General features: G+C 41.9%; 1 protein-coding gene across 1 annotated transcript in view; it reads right to left on the reverse strand.

Moving 5' to 3' along the window:
- Window positions 1-21649: 21649 nt before the first annotated feature.
- Window positions 21650-22173, reverse strand: part of CAPN8 (calpain 8) — a 29031-nt gene continuing 28507 nt past the window's right edge. Inside the window, exon 21 of the mRNA XM_068676092.1 lies at window positions 21650-21885. Coding sequence (XP_068532193.1) covers window positions 21862-21885 — 24 coding nt within the window. The 3' untranslated portion in view covers window positions 21650-21861. The remainder of the gene's footprint in view (window positions 21886-22173) is intronic.

Below are 22173 nucleotides of genomic sequence, written 5' to 3' on the forward strand. Positions count from 1 at the left end.
GCTGTTCTACCCATCACTGGTTACCCCATCTTATTCAATCAAATTCTCACATACCTCTCATTTAATTTTGGGTACCCATCTCCTAATGATCTACCAGATAAAGCCTTATGATTGTTTGCCATAGGCAAAATTAATTTTTTCTTTCACAAGGGAAAGCCTTATTCACAAAACAATTCCTCACCTTCATGCTAGAAAATCTCTTGCTTCTTGTTTTCAAAGTCTCTCTCCACTGGTGGTCTCTGTTAGGGCCTGGTTCTCCACTGCTGTGGACACTCATTTCATTCATACAAGGCACATAAAGGGTAAAAAAAATAACAGAAAATCAGAACACATGCTTTTTGTATTCATCCAGTACTAGCCTGAGGACTGTGCGAAAGCACAAGCCTGGAGATTTGAGGTTCCCAGCTCCAAGCATCATCATAACCCTACTCCTGTTACATGCTTTTTTTTTCCCCTTACCATGTCTAGATTTGACTGTATATTCCCAGAGGAAAGAAAGCAGTGATATTTACTGGGTGTTTTCTGTTATTGCTGGTGTCTGGGACAAGGAACAATTAAGTGCATACTGGTAGTGGTTCACTTTAAGTCTGGAGCATTACCTTCCCATCAAGGGGAAAGAACATAATGCAGCTCCCAAGAAATATATGTATATATTTAAGATCCCACTTAAAATAGCATTTCTGTAAACAACAAGGTATTTAGTTTAGTCATTCTGTGCAAACTGAATGAAATCTTCCTATTGCAGCTCTCTCTGTAATCGATAGGGACTGCATCATTTCAGGAAAGAGGAATGTGACCTTTTCCCTGCCAGGCAGTAGTATTTAGCACTTCTGTGAATGTAGCCTTCCATTTTCTTATCAAATATAGTAATAAATTCAGGGCACCTGTCACATCTAAAATTGTTATGGAAATGCTTGTTTGCTTGGCTCTAATTTGGGGAGCTCTTTGTCAAGCTTTTCCAAGAATGTGACTATGAACACTACAGCAAACATTTAACAAGACATGCGGACTCTGCCCTCATTAGTCTAAACAATAGAGGAGAAGCACCAGATGCATGCAGAGCAGGCTTCTCTGAACAACATGAACTTAATTTGAGCTTGGATGAAGGGAGTCTTTGACCAGCAGCCAGACCTACATACTAAAGGGCACTGATGTGAACCAGCATGTGTGAGCCCTCAAACACATTGCATTGCATATTCCTGCAGTGTCCTTCATTGGAATCTGATTTTCAAACACCCTAAAAAGCCAGAAGCAATTGGATCAGGAATTTTAGATCAACCTAATTTTGTAGCCATTTTAAACCTGAATTCACCAGAGAAGATATTTACATAAGATACATTCACAGCTCTCACTATCATAATGTTCTCCAATGCATTTTTTTCTCCTTGCAGGCTTATTGTATTATTGCCTACATTTTACAGAAAGGGGACAGAGATGCAGGGGGAGATTTTCTCAAGGTCTCACTAGGCTTGTGTTGTGGAAATGGCAAAAGGACAGAAACAATGAGGTAGAAGTGGGTCTGATCTAAACAGGAGGTACTCAGATAACAGTGATATTACAAGCGTTTATACCAAGACTGAAATGAAAATAGACTGCCGAGACTATTTGCATTATCTCTTCATTTTATTCTTACTACTAACAATGATGTGGCCTGAAAACAGAATTACTCTGACCCTAAACATTGTGCTATACTTCACATACACTATAATGTGTATTTTCCTTAGGGATTTTCACCTTCTGATTATTATTCTTTACACTTTCTTTTCTCATTTTTCTTCTTCTCAGTTTAACTGTCATTTATTTGTGACACTAACCACTTCTGAGCAGCCATGATGTATCCTCTGAACAATACTCCCAAAATAAATTCCACCAAGTTTTAGGAGAACAACTCTACCTTCATCTGGCATCAGCTGCCTCTCTTTACTTCAGTAAGATCCAGATACAGACCTAGTTTTAAGACAAGCTCATGAAACCCAAGAGGTTGCATGCAGCATTTTGTACAGTGTCTTTAAAATAGGCACCCTCTTCCACCCATGTGTTGTTTTGCCTAGAGGCAGATTGTTAAGACAGTCCAAGACACAAGCCTCTGAGACATGCCACAATTCTCTTCAGGACAACAGGTCTTCACAAGGAGTGCCCAGAGTTAGTGAGAGCTGTTGCACTGATAGTATGGTAGATGGTGGAGAAAGAAATCCTGTTTTGCTGTTAAGAAACAGATGCATTAATGAATGGGCAGTATTTGGAGTCCCCCTGAGAGGCATTATGTCTGTCTCAGCACAGGCTGATATAGAAAAAATCCTATTTGGAAAAAGTAAATAAATATAAAATAAAATAAAAATTATAAAAATTTAAAAAATATGAAACCTATATGGTCTACAGAAGAGAACAATGAGAAAGTGCCTCTGTAATGCTATAGCCAAAGCTACTCTCCCTCTGTGGAAAGGCTGAGTAAAACCATACATTTTAAATTGGTTCCTTGACAAATGCATTGTCTTTGTTCACCCCTCTGACAGGACACAAAGCATCAGACTCGGTCATGTAGTACCTCAATGTACTGTGAAATAGAGCCATTTGGGGGATGTCCCAAACATATGTTAGCAACTAGAGAGTAGAAATGAGAGCTGAGGGTTACAATACCTCTCTTTCATCTCTTTTCCTGACACAGGAAGCTGTGGGATTATGTGAGCTAGAACACAAGTTAGAACAGCTCCTAGTACTGTTGCAGTTTCTACTTTGGACAGCCCAGGCCTCCCATGTACTCAAAATCAAGGTGATATAAGAGTTGAGAAATTCTTGATTTACTAACAGCATTGTGTAACTTCAGGGGCTTTGATAAAAGCATATTATCTTGAAAATGTTTCCCCAACCTCAATGTAAAAGTAGCCTCTACTACAGTCTGGGCTTCAATGCCTCTGTGGATGTGCCTCTTAACTAATACAAAACACAGAGATGGAATGAGTAAAGTGTGCAGTAACCTTGCCTGGAGAAAGTCAGTCTTATTAAAAAGAAACCCAAAAGCAAACACTTCCTTTTGCCAGCATTTCCTTGCTGTAGGCCACGTATCTCTCTATTATGTCTGTGTAACACAGTGATTTTTCATACTTGGTCTAGGCAATAAAGATAGCAATTTAATTCTGATGGCAAATAACCATTTTCCCTCCTGTAAGCCATCTTTGTTCTTTGTCAGCTGTTATACATCCATGACCACATTAATCACAACCAAATTCCTTCAGGGGAGACAATGAAACATATTCCCATCAACTAGAGACTCAATTCTATAATTCAGTCTTGCTACTATCAACCTTGAATTCAGATCAAACTTTTTGAGAACATCTAATGGCAGGTGCCAATTAAATCATTAGGCTCGGTTATCTTAAACAGATGCAAATTTTACTGGAAGGAACTATAAAGTAAACAGCGGTTGAGAGGGGAGATCTCTTATACTACAAGCGATAAAGTAGTGCTAATCAGATGTTTCATTTTCCTAAAGTAAAAATGTAACTGTTGGGAAGATACACGTCACGAGGAATCTGATGATTCCTGCAACTCCTTCAGAGTGACTGTGTGTCCTGAGCTTTGCTTATCCCTTTTCTTCTTCAAAGAAAAGTATCTGCAAGAAGACATATTAGTTACCGTTGTGTTTCCCTTGAAGCCCCTCATTGAATGCAGCTAACAATCTGAAGAGAGAAAATCTGTCTTAGCATTGATCCAAAGAATGACCAAAAGGATTGTTGTAATATGGTGTTTCACAAGTAGTCTGTGATGGCATCTACTTGCCTCCATTGGTACCACTAGTTTCAACACTAGCTTACAACTGATCATATTTATTTCATAATAACATACTTCAGCACCTTGCAGAGCACATAGAAATTGTCTTTTCTTCTTAACTGAATGCAGGACACAGTATCTTAGAGAACACTGTATATTTGGTGAGAAAATCCTGTATATTGTATCTGTTGCTGAGTGACGGTCTATACACACTTCAGAGAAGGCAAATGCTCCTCTACCTCAGGCTTAGCCTTGTCATCCTGGCTAGACAACTGCTGGGAGTAGGAAGTGCTGGTACACACATTCTTCAGCTCCCACCAAACAACAACTGAATTCTCAGTTTAGCTTTTTTTTTTTTTTTGGTACATGGGATTCCTGGGCTTGTCTTTTCCTTCATCATAGAAAAGTGCTTCTAACTCATTTAGAATCATAAAATCATTTAGGTTGGAAAGACCTCTGAGATCAAATCTAACTGTTAACCTAGCACTGCCAAGCCTAATACTAAAGCCAAGCAGCACATCTAAATATCTTTTAAATACCTCCAGGTAGGTATTTAACAGTGGAGGGTCCTGCCCCGGTCTTGCTTTCTCCCTTTTCTCCCTTTACGCTTGCCCCCTTTATTTGGCATCCTTAATTCATGCAGAGTCTCATTGCCAGAATATTAGTTCTTCTGTAGCTTGAGTTCCAGTGCCCCAGGAGTGGACGCAACCCTCCAAGTTTCAGTAGTTACTGGTCCTTTTATTCTGGATGCGTGGGTCCAACCCCTTTCTGCTGTGAGGTAGTAAGGAAAACAAGGTATGATCCCTCCCGTCGGGGGTTCAATGATTCTTCCCTCCAGGTGTTTATTAAGACCTTGTCTCCTGGTTGTATTTTACAAATGGCAAATCCTCAAGGTGGTGTTTGAGCCATCATTCCAATTTCTCTTAGCTCTTGTAGTCTCCTTCCAATAGTAATTATACATTTCTGGATGCTACGATCCTCAGCTACATTGTTCCCTAGAGTCATCCCTTGAGAATAAGGCATACCATATAACATTTCATACGGTGATAATTCAGTCTCACTGTGTGGTTTAGTTCTTATGTTTAAAAGTGCCAATGGTAAGCATCTCATCCAGGGCATTTGTGTCTCGATCGTTAGTTTAGCCAATTGTTGTTTTATTGTTTGATTCAGTCTTTCTACTTTCCCTGAACTTTGTGGGTGCTACGGAGTATAGTATTCCCACTGAATACCTAATGATTGACATAATAATTTTATTATTTTAGTAGTAAGGTGTGTGCCCTGATCAGAATCAATGTACTGGATTATCCCATATCTAGGTATCAGGTGTCCTAATAGAATTTTTACCACCATTTGTGCCGTAGCTCGTGCTACGGGATAAGCTTCTACCCATTGTGTTAAATGATCTACTATTACCAACAGATATTTTATCCTCCCTACCTTAGGCAATTCAGTTAAATCAACTTGTACTTTCTCAAAAGGCCTATAAGCTGTTTTTTCTCCCTCCCGTGGCTGCTTGTCGAAACACTTCCTTATTTATCTTCTGACAAGTTAAGCAACTTTGTACAATTTGCTTTGCTATTTCAAAATCCCAATGCAACCAAATTGTTTAAGTAAATGATCACTTAATGCCTTTGTACCCCAATGTGTTTGTGCATGTAAACGTCCCAATATTTGCTTTGCATAAGCTTTTGGCAATATCTCTTACCTGTCTGGCAGTGTCCATTTTCCCTGTTCTAACTTAGCCCCTATTTTCTCCATTTTGTTTGCTTTGTTTTGTTTTCCATTGCATTTCAGAGTCGGTCCAAAAATTCCATAGGGGTTTCTTTTGGATCTTGTTGGAACAGATTCTCAATTCCCAATTTAACCAGATTTTGGTACTTACCGTTCATTATTTCTGGGGTGGCTATAGTCTCAGTGTGGGGTCGGTCAGGGGAATGGAATTGTCAACAGTTCTCTGAGCGGTCCCATTGGCTATCTGAGCTCGCTCATAAACTCAGGTTGTTTTAAGAGTTCGTTGCTTTTCTGTGTCCATGACAACTCTCTCACACCCATCATGGTCCCTCTGCCCCAAAGGGCTCACACCGGTGATTTTGAGATCACAGCCTCCTGTGGAGGCAGAACTATTAACACTCCTACATCCTCTTTCCCTGTTCATTCAACTTCAAACAGCTCTGTCAAATACTACTTGCCACACCTTTAACACCTTCAACAACTCTTTAAACCCTTCCTTTATCTTTCTCCAGCCTGTACTTTTCTCATGCCAACACCAAAGGCTCAGGCAGGGGCCAACTTAATTCCACTCCTTTTCCCTCTAAGATGCTGGAACAACATATCAGTATAATACATTTCATCCTATTTTCCTTCTCCTCAAAAACAACATTAATTGCAAGATAGTGTTATAGTCGATTGATCCATAAAGTGGCCATTTAGTTTATACATTGGCCACCATTGATTGCAATACTTAGGGAAAGTCCTCTTGCTTTCTGTGCCCCCAGTTCTAACAATATCCTTCCAATGTACCAACGTGCACCCAAGGAGGCTTTCTTTAAAACATCTTTGTTTTGGATATTACTCATTTCCTTGATTTCCCATTCCCTTTTATTTATTTATTACTATTCCTTACTAGTTACTGTCCTTTGTTTCAGATTCCATGCAAGCCTTTTTACTATGGGTTTTTACTATCTTTTCCTAATCTTCTTCCCAGATGTCCCAATTCTCTGGGATTAAACGCTTCTTCCCACATACAAACTTTACTATTTCAGATTATTAATGAGCACCATTCAAATCGAAAATCCACGGAACTTCAGGAAAACAGCTGAAGCACTCAGCCTTCCATCTTCTGCACGGACATTACCACCTTTTCCACAAAAATCCCCCCAGATATCAGAGACTTCAAGGAAAAGCCTACAAATACATTTCCCTTCAAGCTCTCTATTGACACGAATTGCTAAAACATTCCTTTGCAAGGTACAAGAACTACATACATGTACATTAACCACTCTGTTTTTCTTAGACTTGTGCTTATAGACGAGTCTGTAGGACAGAAGGTCACATTCATCATACCATGCAGCCCTAGCATTGTTCCATACTGCCACAGATCAGATGAACACATTTCACACCACTGCCACTGTTGAAGACAGGGAAAAACTTCTGAGCTCTTCCATAGGATTGTCTGAGGGCTCCTCAGAGAAGGTAGCATTCCCAATCCCACGTCCAGTATCCTCTTCTTGCATGCCCCTGGGGTAACAGTATCTTGTTGCTTCCCTAAAGTGCCTGGACACCTTGCACAGAGGAGGGGACCCAGGAACTGGGGACCCAGGAACTGGGGACCCAGGAACTGGCCCATCTACAAGAAGGGCCAAAGGGCAGACCTGGGGAACTATAGGCCTGTCAGTTTGACCTCAGTGCCAGGGAAGCTCATGGAGCAGATCATCTTGAGAGTCATCACGTGGCACTTGCAGGGCAAGCAGGCGATCAGGCCCAGTCAGCATGGGTTTATGAAAGGCAGGTCCTGCTTGATGAACCTGATCTCCTTCTATGACAAAGTGACGTGCTGGGTGGACGAGGGAAAGGCTGTGGATGTGGTCTACCTTGATTTCAGCAAGGCTTTTGACACCGTTTCCCACAGCATTCTCCTCAAGAAACTGGCTGCTCTTGGCTTGGACTGGCGCACGCTTCGTTGGGTTAGAAACTGGCTGGATAGCCGGGCCCAAAGAGTCGTGGTGAATGGAGTCAAATCCAGCTGGAGGCCAGTCACTAGTGGCGTTCCCCAGGGCTTGGTGCTGGGGCTGGTCCTCTTTAATATCTTCATCGATGATCTGGACGAGGGCATTGAGTGCACCCTCAGTAAGTTCACAGATGACACCAAGTTAGGTGCATGTGTCGATCTGCATGAGGGTAGGAAGGCTCTGCAGGAGGATCTGGATAGGCTGCACCGATGGGCTGAGGGCAACTGTATGAAGTTCAACAAGGCCAAGTGCCGGGTCCTGCACCTGGGGTGCAATAACCCCAAGCAGAGCTACAGACTGTGAGGGGAATGGTTGGAAAGCTGCCAGGTGGAGAAGGGCCTCGGAGTATTGGTTGACAGTCGGCTGAATATGAGCCAGCAGTGTGCTCAGGTGGCCAAGAAGGCCAACAGCATCCTGGCTTGCATAAGAAGCAGTATGGCCAGCAGGGCTAGGGAGGTGATCGTCCCCCTGTACTCGGCTCTGGTGAGGCCGCACCTCGAGTACTGTGTTCAGTTTTGGGCCCCTCTCTACAAGAAGGACATCGAGGTGCTTGAGTGAGTCCAGAGAAGGGCGATGAAGCTGGTGAGGGGCCTGGAGAACAAGTCCTACGAGGAGCGGCTGAGGGAGCTGGGCTTGTTCAGCCTGGAGAAGAGGAGGCTCAGGAGCAACCTTATTGCTCTTTACAGATACCTTAAAGGAGGCTGTAGTGAGGTGGGGGTTGGCCTGTTCTCCCACGTGCCTGATGACAGGACGAGGGGGAATGGGCTAAAGTTGCGCCAGGGGAGTTTTAGGTTGGATCTTAGGAAGAACTTCTTTACCGAAAGGGTTGTTAGACATTGGAACGGGCTGCCCAGGGAAGTGGTGGAGTCACCATCCCTGGAGATCTTTAAAAGACGTTTAGATGTAGAGCTTAGGGATATGGTTTAGTGGAGGACTGTTAGTGTTAGGTCAGAGGTTGGACTCGACGATCTTGAGGTCTCTTCCAACCTAGAAATTCTGTGATTCTGTGATTCTGTGAATTCCACCTTGCTACAACCTACTTTGAGGTAGTTGTAAGAGTGCTAAGGTCTCCCCTGAGCCTCCTTTCATCCAGGCTAAACAACCCCAGTTCCCTCTGCCACTCCTCGTAACACTTGTTCTCTAGACCCTTCACCAGCTTCATTGTTTTTCTTTGGACATGTTCTAGCACCTCAGTGTCCTTCTTGTAGTCAAGGTCCCAAAACTGGACACAATGCTTGAGACGAGGCCTCACCAGAGCTGAGTACTCCTTTTAAGTAGTAAAAAGCTGTGATTAGGTCTTACTGGAGTCTCCTCTTCTCAAGACTGAACAGCGCCAGCTCTCTCAGCTTTTCTTCACAGGAGAGGTGCTCCAGCCCTCCAATCATCTTCATGGCCCTCCCCAGGACCTGCTCTAACAGTTCCACATCCTTCTTTTACTGGGGACCCCAGACTTGGATGCAGTACTCCAGTGGGACCTCACAAGGGCAGAGCAAAGGTGGACAATCACCTCCCTCAACCTGCTAGCCACTCCTCTTTTAAAGTAGTGGAATGGATTTACAGATTTGTTTCAACACAGAGGCACTGTTGGCCGAAGGGAAAAAATAATAATAAAAATAATAATAAATAAACAAATGAATAAAACATTTTGAGGAAATGTTTCTCAAGTAGCTATTACAGAGGTAGGCTGAGAGCCTTTTACTCCAACCCTCCTATCTGGAACTTGTCAGTGCCATTTATATCAATGGAAAATTAAAATAAAGGGACTGCTTTGTCAACCAGCAGACTCCAGGCTTACTGAAATAGTCAAGGGAACTGCTTTGGAGCATAACTGCATAGAGGTGACATAGACTGTGTCATGATATAAACACAGTTGCAGGCACCCTTCTTTTTCTGCCCTAGAAAGACACTCAGCATCAGCTGTTGTACAAGCACACCCAGCTTTCACTGTAAAATAAATCTATTCAATCCTGACAAAATAATTCAAGAGAAATCAGGAGTCAAACAGAGCTGGTCTTATGAGGATGTAATATAATTAATTTAAAATTACTTATTTAGTGAAACTGTAATAATCTGTGTTACGTTATCTCTCCAGATGACAGGGTTATTAGCTTCAGGATGCCTGAGGGTATGGAATAGGAAAGAACTGTGGTTAAATAGTGGGCATGTACATTCCACATGTAACACATAAATACCCTCTCCCTCTTTCCTCCCCATCACACCCCTTGGCCATACCTCCTTGGTCTTTTACCTGTTTGGCTCATGGTATGTATTGAAAAACTACCAACAATCAAAGTTCAGTACAATCACTTATTACCGTCTGTGAACGATATTAATCAGAACTTAATTTCAGCTGCCACAACACAGTGTAAAATACAAGTACTGTCTTCAAATACTTCCTGATTTTGTCTTCCAACCGCCCAGGCTTTCATTAAAATTACCCAACTGGACTGCATCTTGTGTTGTTTAGGTCAGACACACTCGATGTTTATCAAATAAGCAAAATAAATAAATAAATAAATAAATAAATAAATAAAAACAGACTAAGAAATGAATATGCTAATGATATTAAATGTTGGCCTTGGGGCACAGCAAAGGCATAGGATTCAAAACAGCAATAAAAAAAAAAAAAAAGATTTTGTTTATCCTTCAAAATGTAAACATTTTTCATTGTGACATTTAGCTGCTTATAAAACACAACACTATAATCCTTAGACACTAATAACACTCCTCAGTACCTTGCACCTAAATTTCTAGCAGCTCATCTGCTTTCACATCCCATGCTGCTCTGCCCATAGGACCACAGGTCCTTCTGGGAAGGGGCCTGGATGACATCTCTCCAGCTCAGGTTCCTTGCCATGGAGTGCAGAACTGGAGGACTTGGCTAGGGATGCTTATGTCACCTTATCCTTGCCTGGGATCATTATTATGCTGACAGCTCCATACTGCACTGAAGAGCCTCTGTATAAAGCTCCAGCAAGCAGGCATGGGTAGAAGACACTGGCAGCATGGCTGTACTGAATCCAAAGTCAGGAGCACTCTTAGCCATGGGCAATACTTTATTCTAAACATCTTTTTAGGCATCTTTAATCCCTCTATCATTTTGCATGCTTTTTTTTTTTTTTTTTCCTGAAGAGAAAAATAGATGCATACCTACTGTACTCAAATTCAGTTATCATAAGTTTTATGTTATTATCTGAAAAGTCACCTATAATTTCAGTAAGTTTCAAATTCTATTTTAAAACAAATTCACTGAATTATTTGCAAGAGGCTCAGAAATTAGCTCTAATTTAGCATTCAACATCAACAAAATCAGTACCCTGTACCTTTAGCAATCTGTCCATGTCAGTTTAGAGAGAGGAAGTACTGCATCCAGAATAGAAATAGACATGTATTCCACACGTATGAAAGAAACAGAGGTAATTAGAATTTGAACAACAAAAACAAGAATATTTCAGCAAGAATAGATCAGACTGAATCACTCAGAAGTATCTCTGGGAAAAGAAATACTTATAATGCCCCTCCATCATTCATATGTCTTTGGCTCTTTCTGGCCACATTCCTCGTATCTCAGCACAGAAACTTTAAACATAGGGTGGACGTTCCTGCAAAGGTCTCTCACATCAATTCTCCTCTGGTACTCACACCTAGCTTGTTCTGAACTCTGAGGCAGCCCATCTCTCTCCAGTGCCACCGTGCAGCTGGGTCCTCGTGCAGGCTCCCAGACAGCAGGAAGCACTCAGCAGCATGTTACAGCAGAGCCCCAGGGGAGCTGGAGCTTTCCTCTGTTTGTGAGCAACTCAGCAGGAAAGAAAACTTCCAGAAAAGAACTCTACTGAGAAATGTCCAGTCCCTGCCAAAAGGAGCTGGCACATTACCATTTTAATAGTCCTGCCATGCACGAGTACTCACTGGATCTCTGCAATTAAACACTTCTAGCCTTGAAATTGCTTTTGAAACAAGTCATACTTACTCCTTCATCTGGGTATGAACTGGTGATATCCCCTTGACTTTATCCCATTCAGTGAGTCATGGTCCTTGTAGTTCAACTCATGTCCAAAGCAGAAATGAATCATTCTTACTGTTTCTAGAGCTAACCATGGGCACTGGCACATATGAGTAAATTGAGCAAGGATGCTTTTAGGATTAAAGCATCCTTCTAATCAGAACTGGAAAGGATGAACTGTTTTATCAGCTGATCTGGCCTTTAGAGTCAAACTTATGACTTCGGTGATAACTCACATTTTATTGCCTTTTATTCCTCTCACTCCTATAAACCCAGAAAAGTATGCTCCAGATTTTATTGCCCTTCTCTAACACCAGGGGAGTCATTTACTGAGTTTCCAAACATTTATACTTTGCAAATTCACTTAAGGCAAAGATGCCACTCATGGTCTAGGCTGAAAAATAAAACCAGTACCTCTTTTGTTTGGTGGAACCCCAATTCATCGTGGTATCCTGAGATACCTGACCAGTTTGATGGGTGTCAATGAGAAAATTAACAACTCTTGCTTAGAAAATAAGCATATAATTTCATATGGGTATTATGGGCAACAGAAAACATGGGGATCTGCCAGTCTGCATGCACAGGAACTTTTCATTTTTAAGAGGGCTTGCAGGGTTGGCATCGGTTGCATTTCCAGTATGTCAGCCTCTGTTACATCAACAAAGTAGTTGAATCTAGTGCAGTAATGTAGACTGAGAAGCAGTTTAGGCCTAGATCAAGTAGAAGGGAGTGCCAAACTGTAGAAGAAAGGACAGAAAATATGGAAAATAATGAATTCAGAAGATTAAATGACTTCTTCTCAAAATCATGCAAGTCATTTGCAATAGAACAGAGAGACGAGCCCAAGTCTCCCAAGTCCTAATTTAATAGCAACCATCCTTTTCTTTTGCAGCCTGTCTTCCTCCATTTACACTCTCAGAAAGTACAATGGTGGGAAAGCCACTGGCAATGCGATCTGAAGTGCGCTGCAGAGAGCAAGACCAGTCCTCAGGCTTGGGCAGACCTTGCTGCTGTTTTATACTAGTGCTAATCAGACAATGCTGAAAGGCAATTTTTGGATTTCATTGTTTGTGCAGTGTTCATGGATGCGGCACCTGGTACATGTCATATGCAATTTGAAAGCTGATCCGTCACACAGATCTTGGTTGCTGGAATGGACAACAGAAAAAACTCAGGCTGAAGCTATGTGCTAATGTGATTGTGTTAAAAAGGTTAGATGAAAAGGAAGCATTATAGCTCTTATTATTATCATCACTAAGAAACATGCTTACAGACAGAAATATTTGTCCCTTTGGGCACCCAGATGCTTCCCTTTTGGGACTGATCTCTACCAGGACACCTATTTCAAATTCTACAGGAAGGTTATTCCATCCCACAAGTAATTTTGTAGAGCTGCTGGAAAAGAGGACTTTTAAAGGGATTTTTTTTCAGGTAATCTGGGAACTACAGTCACCATTATCATCACTGTAATCAGATCTGGAAATTAGAGCTGTGGCTTGTCCAAGTGCTGCACTTTGTGAGGGAGGTCTTGGGACAGAGTCTGAGACCCAGAGAGGTTTTTCATAACTGACAGAGATTGAGGCTATACAAAATATTTTTAATACATATCTTAGTGCCTTCAAGCCTGTACATTGTAAGTGATTTTAATTTTATAGAAAAGGACAATTACTCTTTTATAGGTTGTCCTCTTAGACTAGTTGTTACTGTTCAAGCATATTTTAGCCAATTCAACATCTGGCCAGAACAGGGCTTTGAAAGTACAATTCATGGTCTCTGTTGCCTTATAAGTCCATTCATAAGGAATAAACATATTATTTACTACTCAGCTGCTTTTATTTAGCATGCAGTGAGAGCAGAAAAGGAAGGTGGAGGAGAAGTGAAATCTTTCTGAGAGGGTGCAAGTTTGTCCTGATCTATGACATGTCAACTCCTCTCCGCTCAGCAAAGCAGCAGCTTACATTGGGCTCCTAGCAATGGCAAATGGAGAACAGCAAAGCACCAGTGGTAAGTGCACAACAGGTGAGTATGAGTCCAGCTGATATGTGAAGGAGACACCAGTCTCCTGGAATTCACCTGTGGTCCATCCAATGGACCATTCTGTCTCAGAGTATCCAAGACCAAGTGTTTCAGAGTAAGTGCACTGATAGAGGGATACTTTAAACCTCACAGTAGATCTGCTCTCTATCTCTAATATTAGAAGTCAGCTCAAAGCCTGAAATCATGAGGTTTCATAATTTTCCAAAAGCTGTTTTAGCAATAATTATTAAAACACTGAATATCCTTTTTTTAACCATACATACCATATATGTATATATGAGCTCTTTTTGTGTCTTGCCTGATAGTTTAGACCAACAAGATCCAGTGACAATAAGCTCCACTGTTTAGTTAGCATTCTGTAAGATAGATTTCCTTTGATTAGGTTTAAATTTATTACTGCAATATTATATTGAACATCTGCTTCTCCTTGTGTGAAGCAGATGTTTTTAGGAGAGCTCCTAATAAAGCCATTGGCTAAGAAGTCACGTCTTACAACACTTGAAAATAAAGGAGGAAAAGAGTTACAAAACTTACCAAATATTATCATGAAATTTTTAGAAGTTTTCAATAAAATTTGAGGACAGGACAAAAAGGATACAGACTTCAGCTACTTTCCAGTAGTGGTAGAAACCCAGAGGCACCAAGGCTCTTTTAAAGCACGTTGGTTCCATTAAAAAACAAGGAATTCATTGTAAGCGTTTAACCTCAGTCTTATGCATAGCCAGGCAAAACAAAGCACACTACTGCCCAGCCAATTTATTTGGCAGTGCCGTGGCATATGTTCCTTCAAAAAACAAAAGCAGACTCTTCACTCTGGGATTTTGGATTGCCTGTTGTGTACATGTATGTCTGTCACAATAGCTGGATAGTTGTGGAGGTGTCTGGGGACATGGAGCTGCTCGTTTCTGTCAGCATCACATGGGAATGACTAATTTTGGTACTGATTGTGCTCAGTGTTTCAGGAGCACGCCATCTGTTGATAAGAACTTAGTTACTCCCCAAATTAGACGGCACTCAAGAAGCCATAGTCTAGCTCCTGGGTATTGTAGGACCAATAAAACTGTGCTTGTGCACTGTGAATGAACAGCCTCCTCTGGCTGTTCTTTGTATGAGCTCTTCACAAAGCCCTTACATCGTGCAGTAAGTGTTTCCGCAGTAGTGTCACTGATTTCAATGGCACTTACTCAAGTAGTAACACAGTGTGAATAAGGGCATCCATCTGGTCCTTGGAGATGTAGCTGCATCAGCTGAAGGATCTGTCAAGCATTCCCCAAGCAGTTTGCTCGTAGACATAAAGACTAGCACAAAATTAGGCCGGGGAGTATGCCGATAAAGCAACAGACAGAACAATCTGAGCAATAGATAAAGACCCTGTTACAATCCAAGAGTGGTTCCCCAGTGTAATTAGGAAGTGCACTGTTATGCAATTAAGAAAATTAATTAGAAGTAAATGTTTAGGGAGTGCAGGTTGAAGACATGTTGCAGCACAGTCTTGTCTAGCTTTGTAATACTCTTAAGATCTTCTGGTGGTGTAATTGGTGTTACAGTGTCTCTGAATGGACTGTATTCCCAGACTTCTGTATTGACCACTCCAGTGGCAGGTTGCATGATTTACTACATATATCAGAATACTCTTTCTTACCAAAACCAATACTGAAACATGCAGCTCTCTTTTTGCTCAGTGCAGTAAACCCTTGTGGTCTGACAAGGTTCTGAATAGTTCAAACTGGACACCCTCAAAAAGGTCTCTATTCTAATTTAATTGCCTCCATCCATCAATGGTTTTGAGTTTAAGTATGGGAACATTTCCTCTTCAAGCATCCTCAAGCCAATTATCATTATGTTGTCATATACTTTTAAATGAAATAAAGATGTCTGGGCAACAATATTCTATGTACTTCCCCCTCTCCTCTCCCCCCAAAGGAATCCCAAAACTGAAGTGTTCATTCAGAGTAAAATAAAATTGCAACAGAAGAATAATACTCCTGGCATTTGTGAAAATTTTGTCTGTTCCATGTGTATGAATTCAGAGAAGCAATGTCCCAGCTTGACAACTATCTCATTTTTCAAGATATGTTTTTGTGTATGCTGTTTACAAAATGAACCTTGTCTTCATATATGTACATCCCATTTGACAATAGGGCATCACAATTATGTAGCACCTTTACATCACGGAATGGTGATAGGACATCAGGTAGTGATGAGAGCAAGAGCCTTGAAACTTGAATAATATTAGCAGTCCTATGGACAAAGCTGGCTAAAGGCTTATTATGAGAATGAGCAAAATACATTATATCAGTGACAGTGTTTCTGGCACCCCCTGAGGTGCAAGACCCACAGACCTTTGCCAGTGAGTCATTTGTGTTAAGCTCCTGCCCTTGGTTGGCCCTTCTTTTGGGGTCAAACCTCAGGCTACACTGCTGAGCCTCCCAGTGGGGCTCCTTCTTACTCTGGCTTTCTGTTTTTGTGGTATGTGAATATTTGCATTTGCTTAGTGCAGTGGCATTGCTTCCAGGTAAGGAATGGAGAAGAGCCTCTGCTGCAATATCACTGCTGGGCTACATGGTAGACCCCAGCCTGGAGACTGGAGATGCTGACTAGAATCATCTGCAGAGAGAAGGGCTTGAACCAAAGTTTCTCACATCCATCTTAGTCAAATGCTTAAACCACTATACCACCATGTAGGGGAAGAGAGTGAAAGTGGCAGGGAAATAACTTCTCCATAGACAGGTTTCAGATGAAAGCAGTGCTGTCACTATATTTCGATAGGAACTGGATTCTCCTTATGTACTTCAGGCATACTCTGATATGTCTCTTGGACTGGGTCTCTCAGGGGACGTCTTTCTAGAAAAACACCTCATACTTGGAACCTGGTTGGCCTTGAGTTTGAGCTAGATGCCAGAAACTAAAAACTGTCAAAACTGATAAATTTTTGCACATGTAGAAAAACACAGCCTTCAGGGATGTCAGCAGCTCCAGCAAAAAATCTGCAGCACATTCAAGCTGAGACATCTCCACAGGCAAGTGGCAGCTGAGCACAGGCAAGCCTGAGCAATGCAGCTGTGGAGATAAGGTCTAAATTCAGGTGATGGGAAATTCAAGTGAGTGGAGCAAAGATACCCCTGAAGCCACTAGCGAAAAGGAGAACAGGACCTCAAACTCCTAATTCAGAAGGCTACACTTAAACTTTCTGCTAACTTGGCAGAACACAAGGAAATCCCTCGTGTGACCCAAACCATTTTTAAAGTCCTGATTTTTTACTCATTACTGGTATCACCATATGAAGCTTCTTTTTTGCTTGTGCACTTGTCAGCTCGGAAACTAAAATTTGATTAGGTAATTCCTCTTTCAAGTTCTCATACACCAGACCAGCTTGTCTAAAATTCAAATGTTATCAGTCTGTGTAAAAACACACAAAAAAAATTCCAACCCCGAACCAAGATGAGTTCAAATTATATTAACTTGTAGAAGGTTGGCACTCTCTGTTGGAATCAACTGCACATTCATTATTGGCAAGCTCACAACTGCTTCTTCCTATAGCTTGTTCTCTCAGGACTTTCACTAAAGGTGTGCTACAGATTAGAGGCCATATTGGTACTTCATAATTTCCTCATTTTCCTTTAATTTCCTTTCTTCTGTTTCATTAATTCCTTCCTGATTCATTCTGAAATTGGTCATATTTTCCTCTTCTCCTGTATTGACAGTTCCATGTCCCAGACAAGGATTCCCCAGCAGAAGAGGCCACACAACACAGTGTCCTTCAGAGTCTTTGTGTGACAGGATCTGCCCACCAGAAGACCAGAGAAGTGGCCATCGCAGCCACAGATGCTGTTGCTCCCTTGCATGGAGCTGCCTGGAGATGCTGCAGTGGCTCACATAGCCTGGCTCCAGCACAGAATGAGAATAATTCTTTGTTGTATGAGCACTGTTTTTCTTCATCTCTAACTCACCAAAAATTAATGGAAAAACCTGATGAGCTTTTAAAACACAATTTAGCTTAAACTGTGTTGATCATAGAGCCCCTTAGACTCCCAAGAGATCCTACCTGCTTTGTCATGTGTGCTGTGTAAATTTACACAGCAGTCTAAGAGTATGATTACGGCTTGTGAAAATATGCACAGCTTTACAAATACATGCAGTTTTAAGCTAGCTAGCTTAGTGAGTGTGCCAGGTATCTTGCTGATATTGATGATCAAATAAAAGGTTTTCTTTCTTGGTCAAGCCTACATGGATGGCATTAAAGATGGATGATGTTAAAACCCAGGTGTCCAGAGAGCTGTGCACACAAGCTGGCCAAGGAGTGCAGGCTTAATTAGGCAGTTATGTTGTACAGAGCCAATAAGACACAGGAGTGAAAAATCTCAGGAAATCCCAAATTCTGTGCTATCTGTAGCTAGTAGGTTTTTTTCACATTTAGAGGAGGGTAAATAGATGTAGACAGTAACGCTTGCAGAGTTTTCCAAATAAAAGACCATTTGCTTTTCTGAGTCAGAGCTGTGTATAATGAAGACAGTGCATGTGCCTTCTTCCCTGTAAGAAGCAAGAGTCAAAGAACAGTTTTCTCCAGTTCCTGCCATCATTTTGCTCCTGCACTGCTGAACACCTGATTCATTCAGCTTCTTGGCTGTCCTCCCAGCACTTGCTCAGGTGCTTCTTTCATCCATCTCCCAGAACTGTTCCTACGGATTATTTTTTCTGCCACACTCTTTTGCTGGCACACCCATCCCTCCCCAGGAACCATACCAGCAAGCCCTTCTGTTCACAACAGCAGGTGATTTAGTGATTTTTTTTTTTTTTTGGGGCGGGGGGGCTGTGTTTCAGGTGAGACCTGCAAAAATTTTTCAAAGACAGAGGAAGGAGTTAATGAGCAGCCAACAGTAACAACTGGAGTAATTTGCTCTATTAAAGAACGAGAGGATTTTTATGCTGTATGTGCCAGTTACACAGAGAGATACAGACACCATGGCAACAAGCTTGTCAGGCAGCAGCAGGGCACTACTTTAAGATTAACTATCACTAGGGACATCATTAGTGGTGGAGAAACTTCAAAAGCTTTGGAATTTTGGTTCCTTTTGCAACCACAATCTCACTTGCTTTTATGAACTTCATTTGAATTTCCAGTCTGTAAACTTAAGATGGGATAACAATATCAGCAGACTGGGATTTTGGATGCATCCTCAATAAGATGGAAAAGAAAATCATGTTCATAATATCTCATCATTTCCAAGCCCGCCCAGTTATTTGAACTATACAGAAAAGAAGAACCAAAACATACAGTTGAGTCAGATTCAGCAGGATTGTCTGAAGTAAAGGAATGAAAAGGAGTTTGAAGAGGAGTGTACCTTCTGTGCGTATTCATTAGCCACGAATCTGACCATTACCTTGTAGTGATGTGAAAGGAGAGATCCCTCTGCAGATCTCCCATTCTGGGAATATGAGCAGGTAACAAATAGCTGCCTATACAAGGTGGATTCCTTTTATACTTCTAGCTCACAGGCAGAATTCCAAATCCCAGTGAGTGTCTTGCACCTCGTACAAATATTTACAGTGGTGCAAAGCTGGTGTCAGTTGCTGATGTGGTAAGAGTTACACCAACGGAAAGTTCTTCTGTCAGGAACCACAAGATGATTAATATCGGTCTAATATAAATTGTTTTAGAGGAGCGATGTAGAGACTTCAAGTTTTCAGTTTAGTAGGCTGCAGTGCACATGAAAACATTTCTACAGGGAAGTGGAGAGTGAAAGAAAAGCTTTGAAAAACCATCAAAGAATTTCTGTGGGGTCTCTTCTGCCCCCACCTCATTTATAAGGTGTTGATCATGCCACTTAGCAAGGTTTTCATTGTGACAGAGAAGGTATCACAAATAGGTGAGCCTTTGTGTTTTACCTGCATTATAATTCCCCATAACTGAGCTACTCAAATCTAACAGGAGCAACCAGCGCTTCTCAGATGTGATAACGAAATATGGCCAAGCACCAAGGTACAAGAGTGCAGGGAGTCCAGACACCCACACCCTGGCTCAGCCCACCAAAACCCACTGCTTCCACAGACGCTGCTAGAAGCACTTCAGTCAGTAGGCATTACAGCCCCATCAGGACTAACTGGGAGATTTAATGAGCACAGACACTTGTTCCTCTTGCTGCACAAGCAAGGAAAATAGGGGGACTTTAATCATCTTTTTGCAGATGCATCAAGTGAAAAAGAGAAGTGTATTCAATCCCTTGAAAGGGCTTATTTTTGAGCAATTGTTGTCTGAAACCTGATACTCAAATGCTGTCCTCAAAGAATAAATGAAAGAGGAGGTGGCTCCTCTGGAGCTGCCTGCTTCCCAAAGATAAAGGAAGATGGAGTGCAGCACTCTGCCCATGCTGTACAGGAGGGTGAGAGTCATTGAGATAACTGTGAGAATTACTGTGGTGGGGGCATCTTGTTTGATGTAAGGGGAGAACTGGGATCATGCAGTGGGTTTCTGTGTATATGAGAGTTTTCCCAGTCCTGTTTAGAGAGGCTTCTCTGTGATCATAATTGGAATGAACTCATGAATAGTGCATGTGAGCAGAAAGCAAATCCGAAGCTGCAAGCTGTTAGCTCACCCTGCTGCATGGTAAGTAAGGAGACGTGTTGCATACTCAAGATATAGGGCAGGGAAGGACAAGTTCATCTTACCAAACAGGCAGAGCACTCACTAGAAAATTCTCAAGGTTTTTGAGACCTCAGCTTGCCCCAGGCTGCTCTGTTTTCCAGGCAGGTGGAGGTATGTAGTTGTCTATTGTTGCTCAGGAGGCAAATATCTACCCCAAGAAACTGGTGGCAACCCAAGACAGCTGTGTGCATGTCATGGCTGGTGATAAATGGACAGCAACAGCAGGGTAAAACCTACAGTTCCCCACTGGTTGATTTTATCCTGCATCCTGAACTAAAAGGTATTTATTTCTCTTTTACTGGGAGAGGGCTTCCAAATGACAGAAGTGAATACCGTCGATCAGGAAGGTAGAGGGACACACAGCTACAGGCCGTGCTCCCCTTTTAGTCAGACAGCTGTAGCCAGTACTAGCAAGAAATGCTCAGAGATGCCAAACTGAGGCTTGGGGGCTGTCACAAGGCATTTCTTCCTGCTTGAAGAAAGAACTCAGGAACAAGTGGGTGTGGAGAAAGGCAACTCTTTAGCACACTCTTGGAGGAGAGGTAGACAGAGCCTTAGCCCCACGTCTGCCCTGGGGACACAACCCTTTGCCTGCACTCCTCAGCTCCCAGGGAGAAGTGTCAAAGGTATGTCACCTTGTCAGATCATTACTCGAAGTTACAGAAATACTTTTCTGATTGCTAAAAAGACTCCTAGATTATCTTGATTGCATTGCTGTGCTATTATCTGCTCTTCATAATACCATGAAATTAAACACAGAGAATTTTATACTTTTAAAGGTTTTACAAGATTTTAGGAAAGCATAGCCCTGTTATCCAGTGACTATTAGCTTCTTCTCTGAATCATGACCCTCATCAGTACATCCTTCATACACTTGAGCTGGACAGCTCTCTACATGCACCTGTCAGATTCCTCCCCCTATGCTTGCCTTTATGAGCTTCTGGGCTTCCATCCTCTTCTCCTAAAACTCCAGACCCCACCTCTGGACACCAAAATACAACTACGGGCAAGAATTCAAAGGAGAAAATGTCAATTGAAGTAACTGTGGTAACTTGTGGAGGAATTGCAATATGTTTACCTAATTCCCTGCTCGGGTTTGGGGCTGTGTCCACACCCAATTTCCCTGGGCTCTCAGCAGCTCATCTGAGGCTGAGCTCTTAACCCCCAGCTTCTGTGGGCACTTGGCATAGCCAAAGAGGACAACTGGCTAGTAAGGGAGTTAGTCAGAGCAGCAACACAAATTTTTGGCCACACTCTGAGTGTGGGCTTCTCTCTGTGAAGCACATGCTGGATATTGCTGTCAGCAGAGATCCCTTCCTGGATTTTGAACTCTGCTGAATTTCAACGCATAGTTAGAAGTCAAATCAAAGCCATCTGGGTCAATCTGTGGTATCTGTGGTAAGTCAGAATTTGCGACAGTTCAGCATAAAAAAAAAAAAAAAAAAAAAAAAAAAAAAAAAAAAAAGGAGGTTAGGATTAGGTTTGTTTTATTTATTGGTTTGGGTTTTCGTTCAAGAGTGTATTTACTTTCTAACTGACAGGAGATCACTTCATTTTTAATGGGCTTAGAAATAACTTGCCAGTAATAAAAAACAAGTTTCTGTCTCTGCTTTCCATAACAAGAAGAAGTCAAAGTGGCGATGTTGCATTCAGAGGTCTCTGCTGAATTCATTGATCGTAGTTCAAACCAAAGTGCAGCACAGCCACTGCGGGAGAAGCAGAACAAGAAGTCAGACCATCTGGAATGTCCATAGGGTGCCACCAGGGCACTCCACAATGGCTCTGGGAGAAAAAGCTTGGAAAGACCGTCACCGTGTTGTGATCTGCTTTATGTTAAGGGTCCATCTGCTCTCAAACTTCATGGAAATTCTTTGCCAGGATTGGCTTCAGACAATGCAAGTGGGGCCTCTTTCAAGGCAGGACCTGTTCTGCAGGGCAAGCTGCGTGGTCTTTGAAAAATTTGAGATTATGCAACATACACTTTCAGCTAGATT

This window comes from Anas acuta, chromosome 3 (genome assembly GCF_963932015.1).
Source record: "Anas acuta chromosome 3, bAnaAcu1.1, whole genome shotgun sequence".
In the NCBI taxonomy this organism is placed as follows: domain Eukaryota; kingdom Metazoa; phylum Chordata; class Aves; order Anseriformes; family Anatidae; genus Anas; species Anas acuta.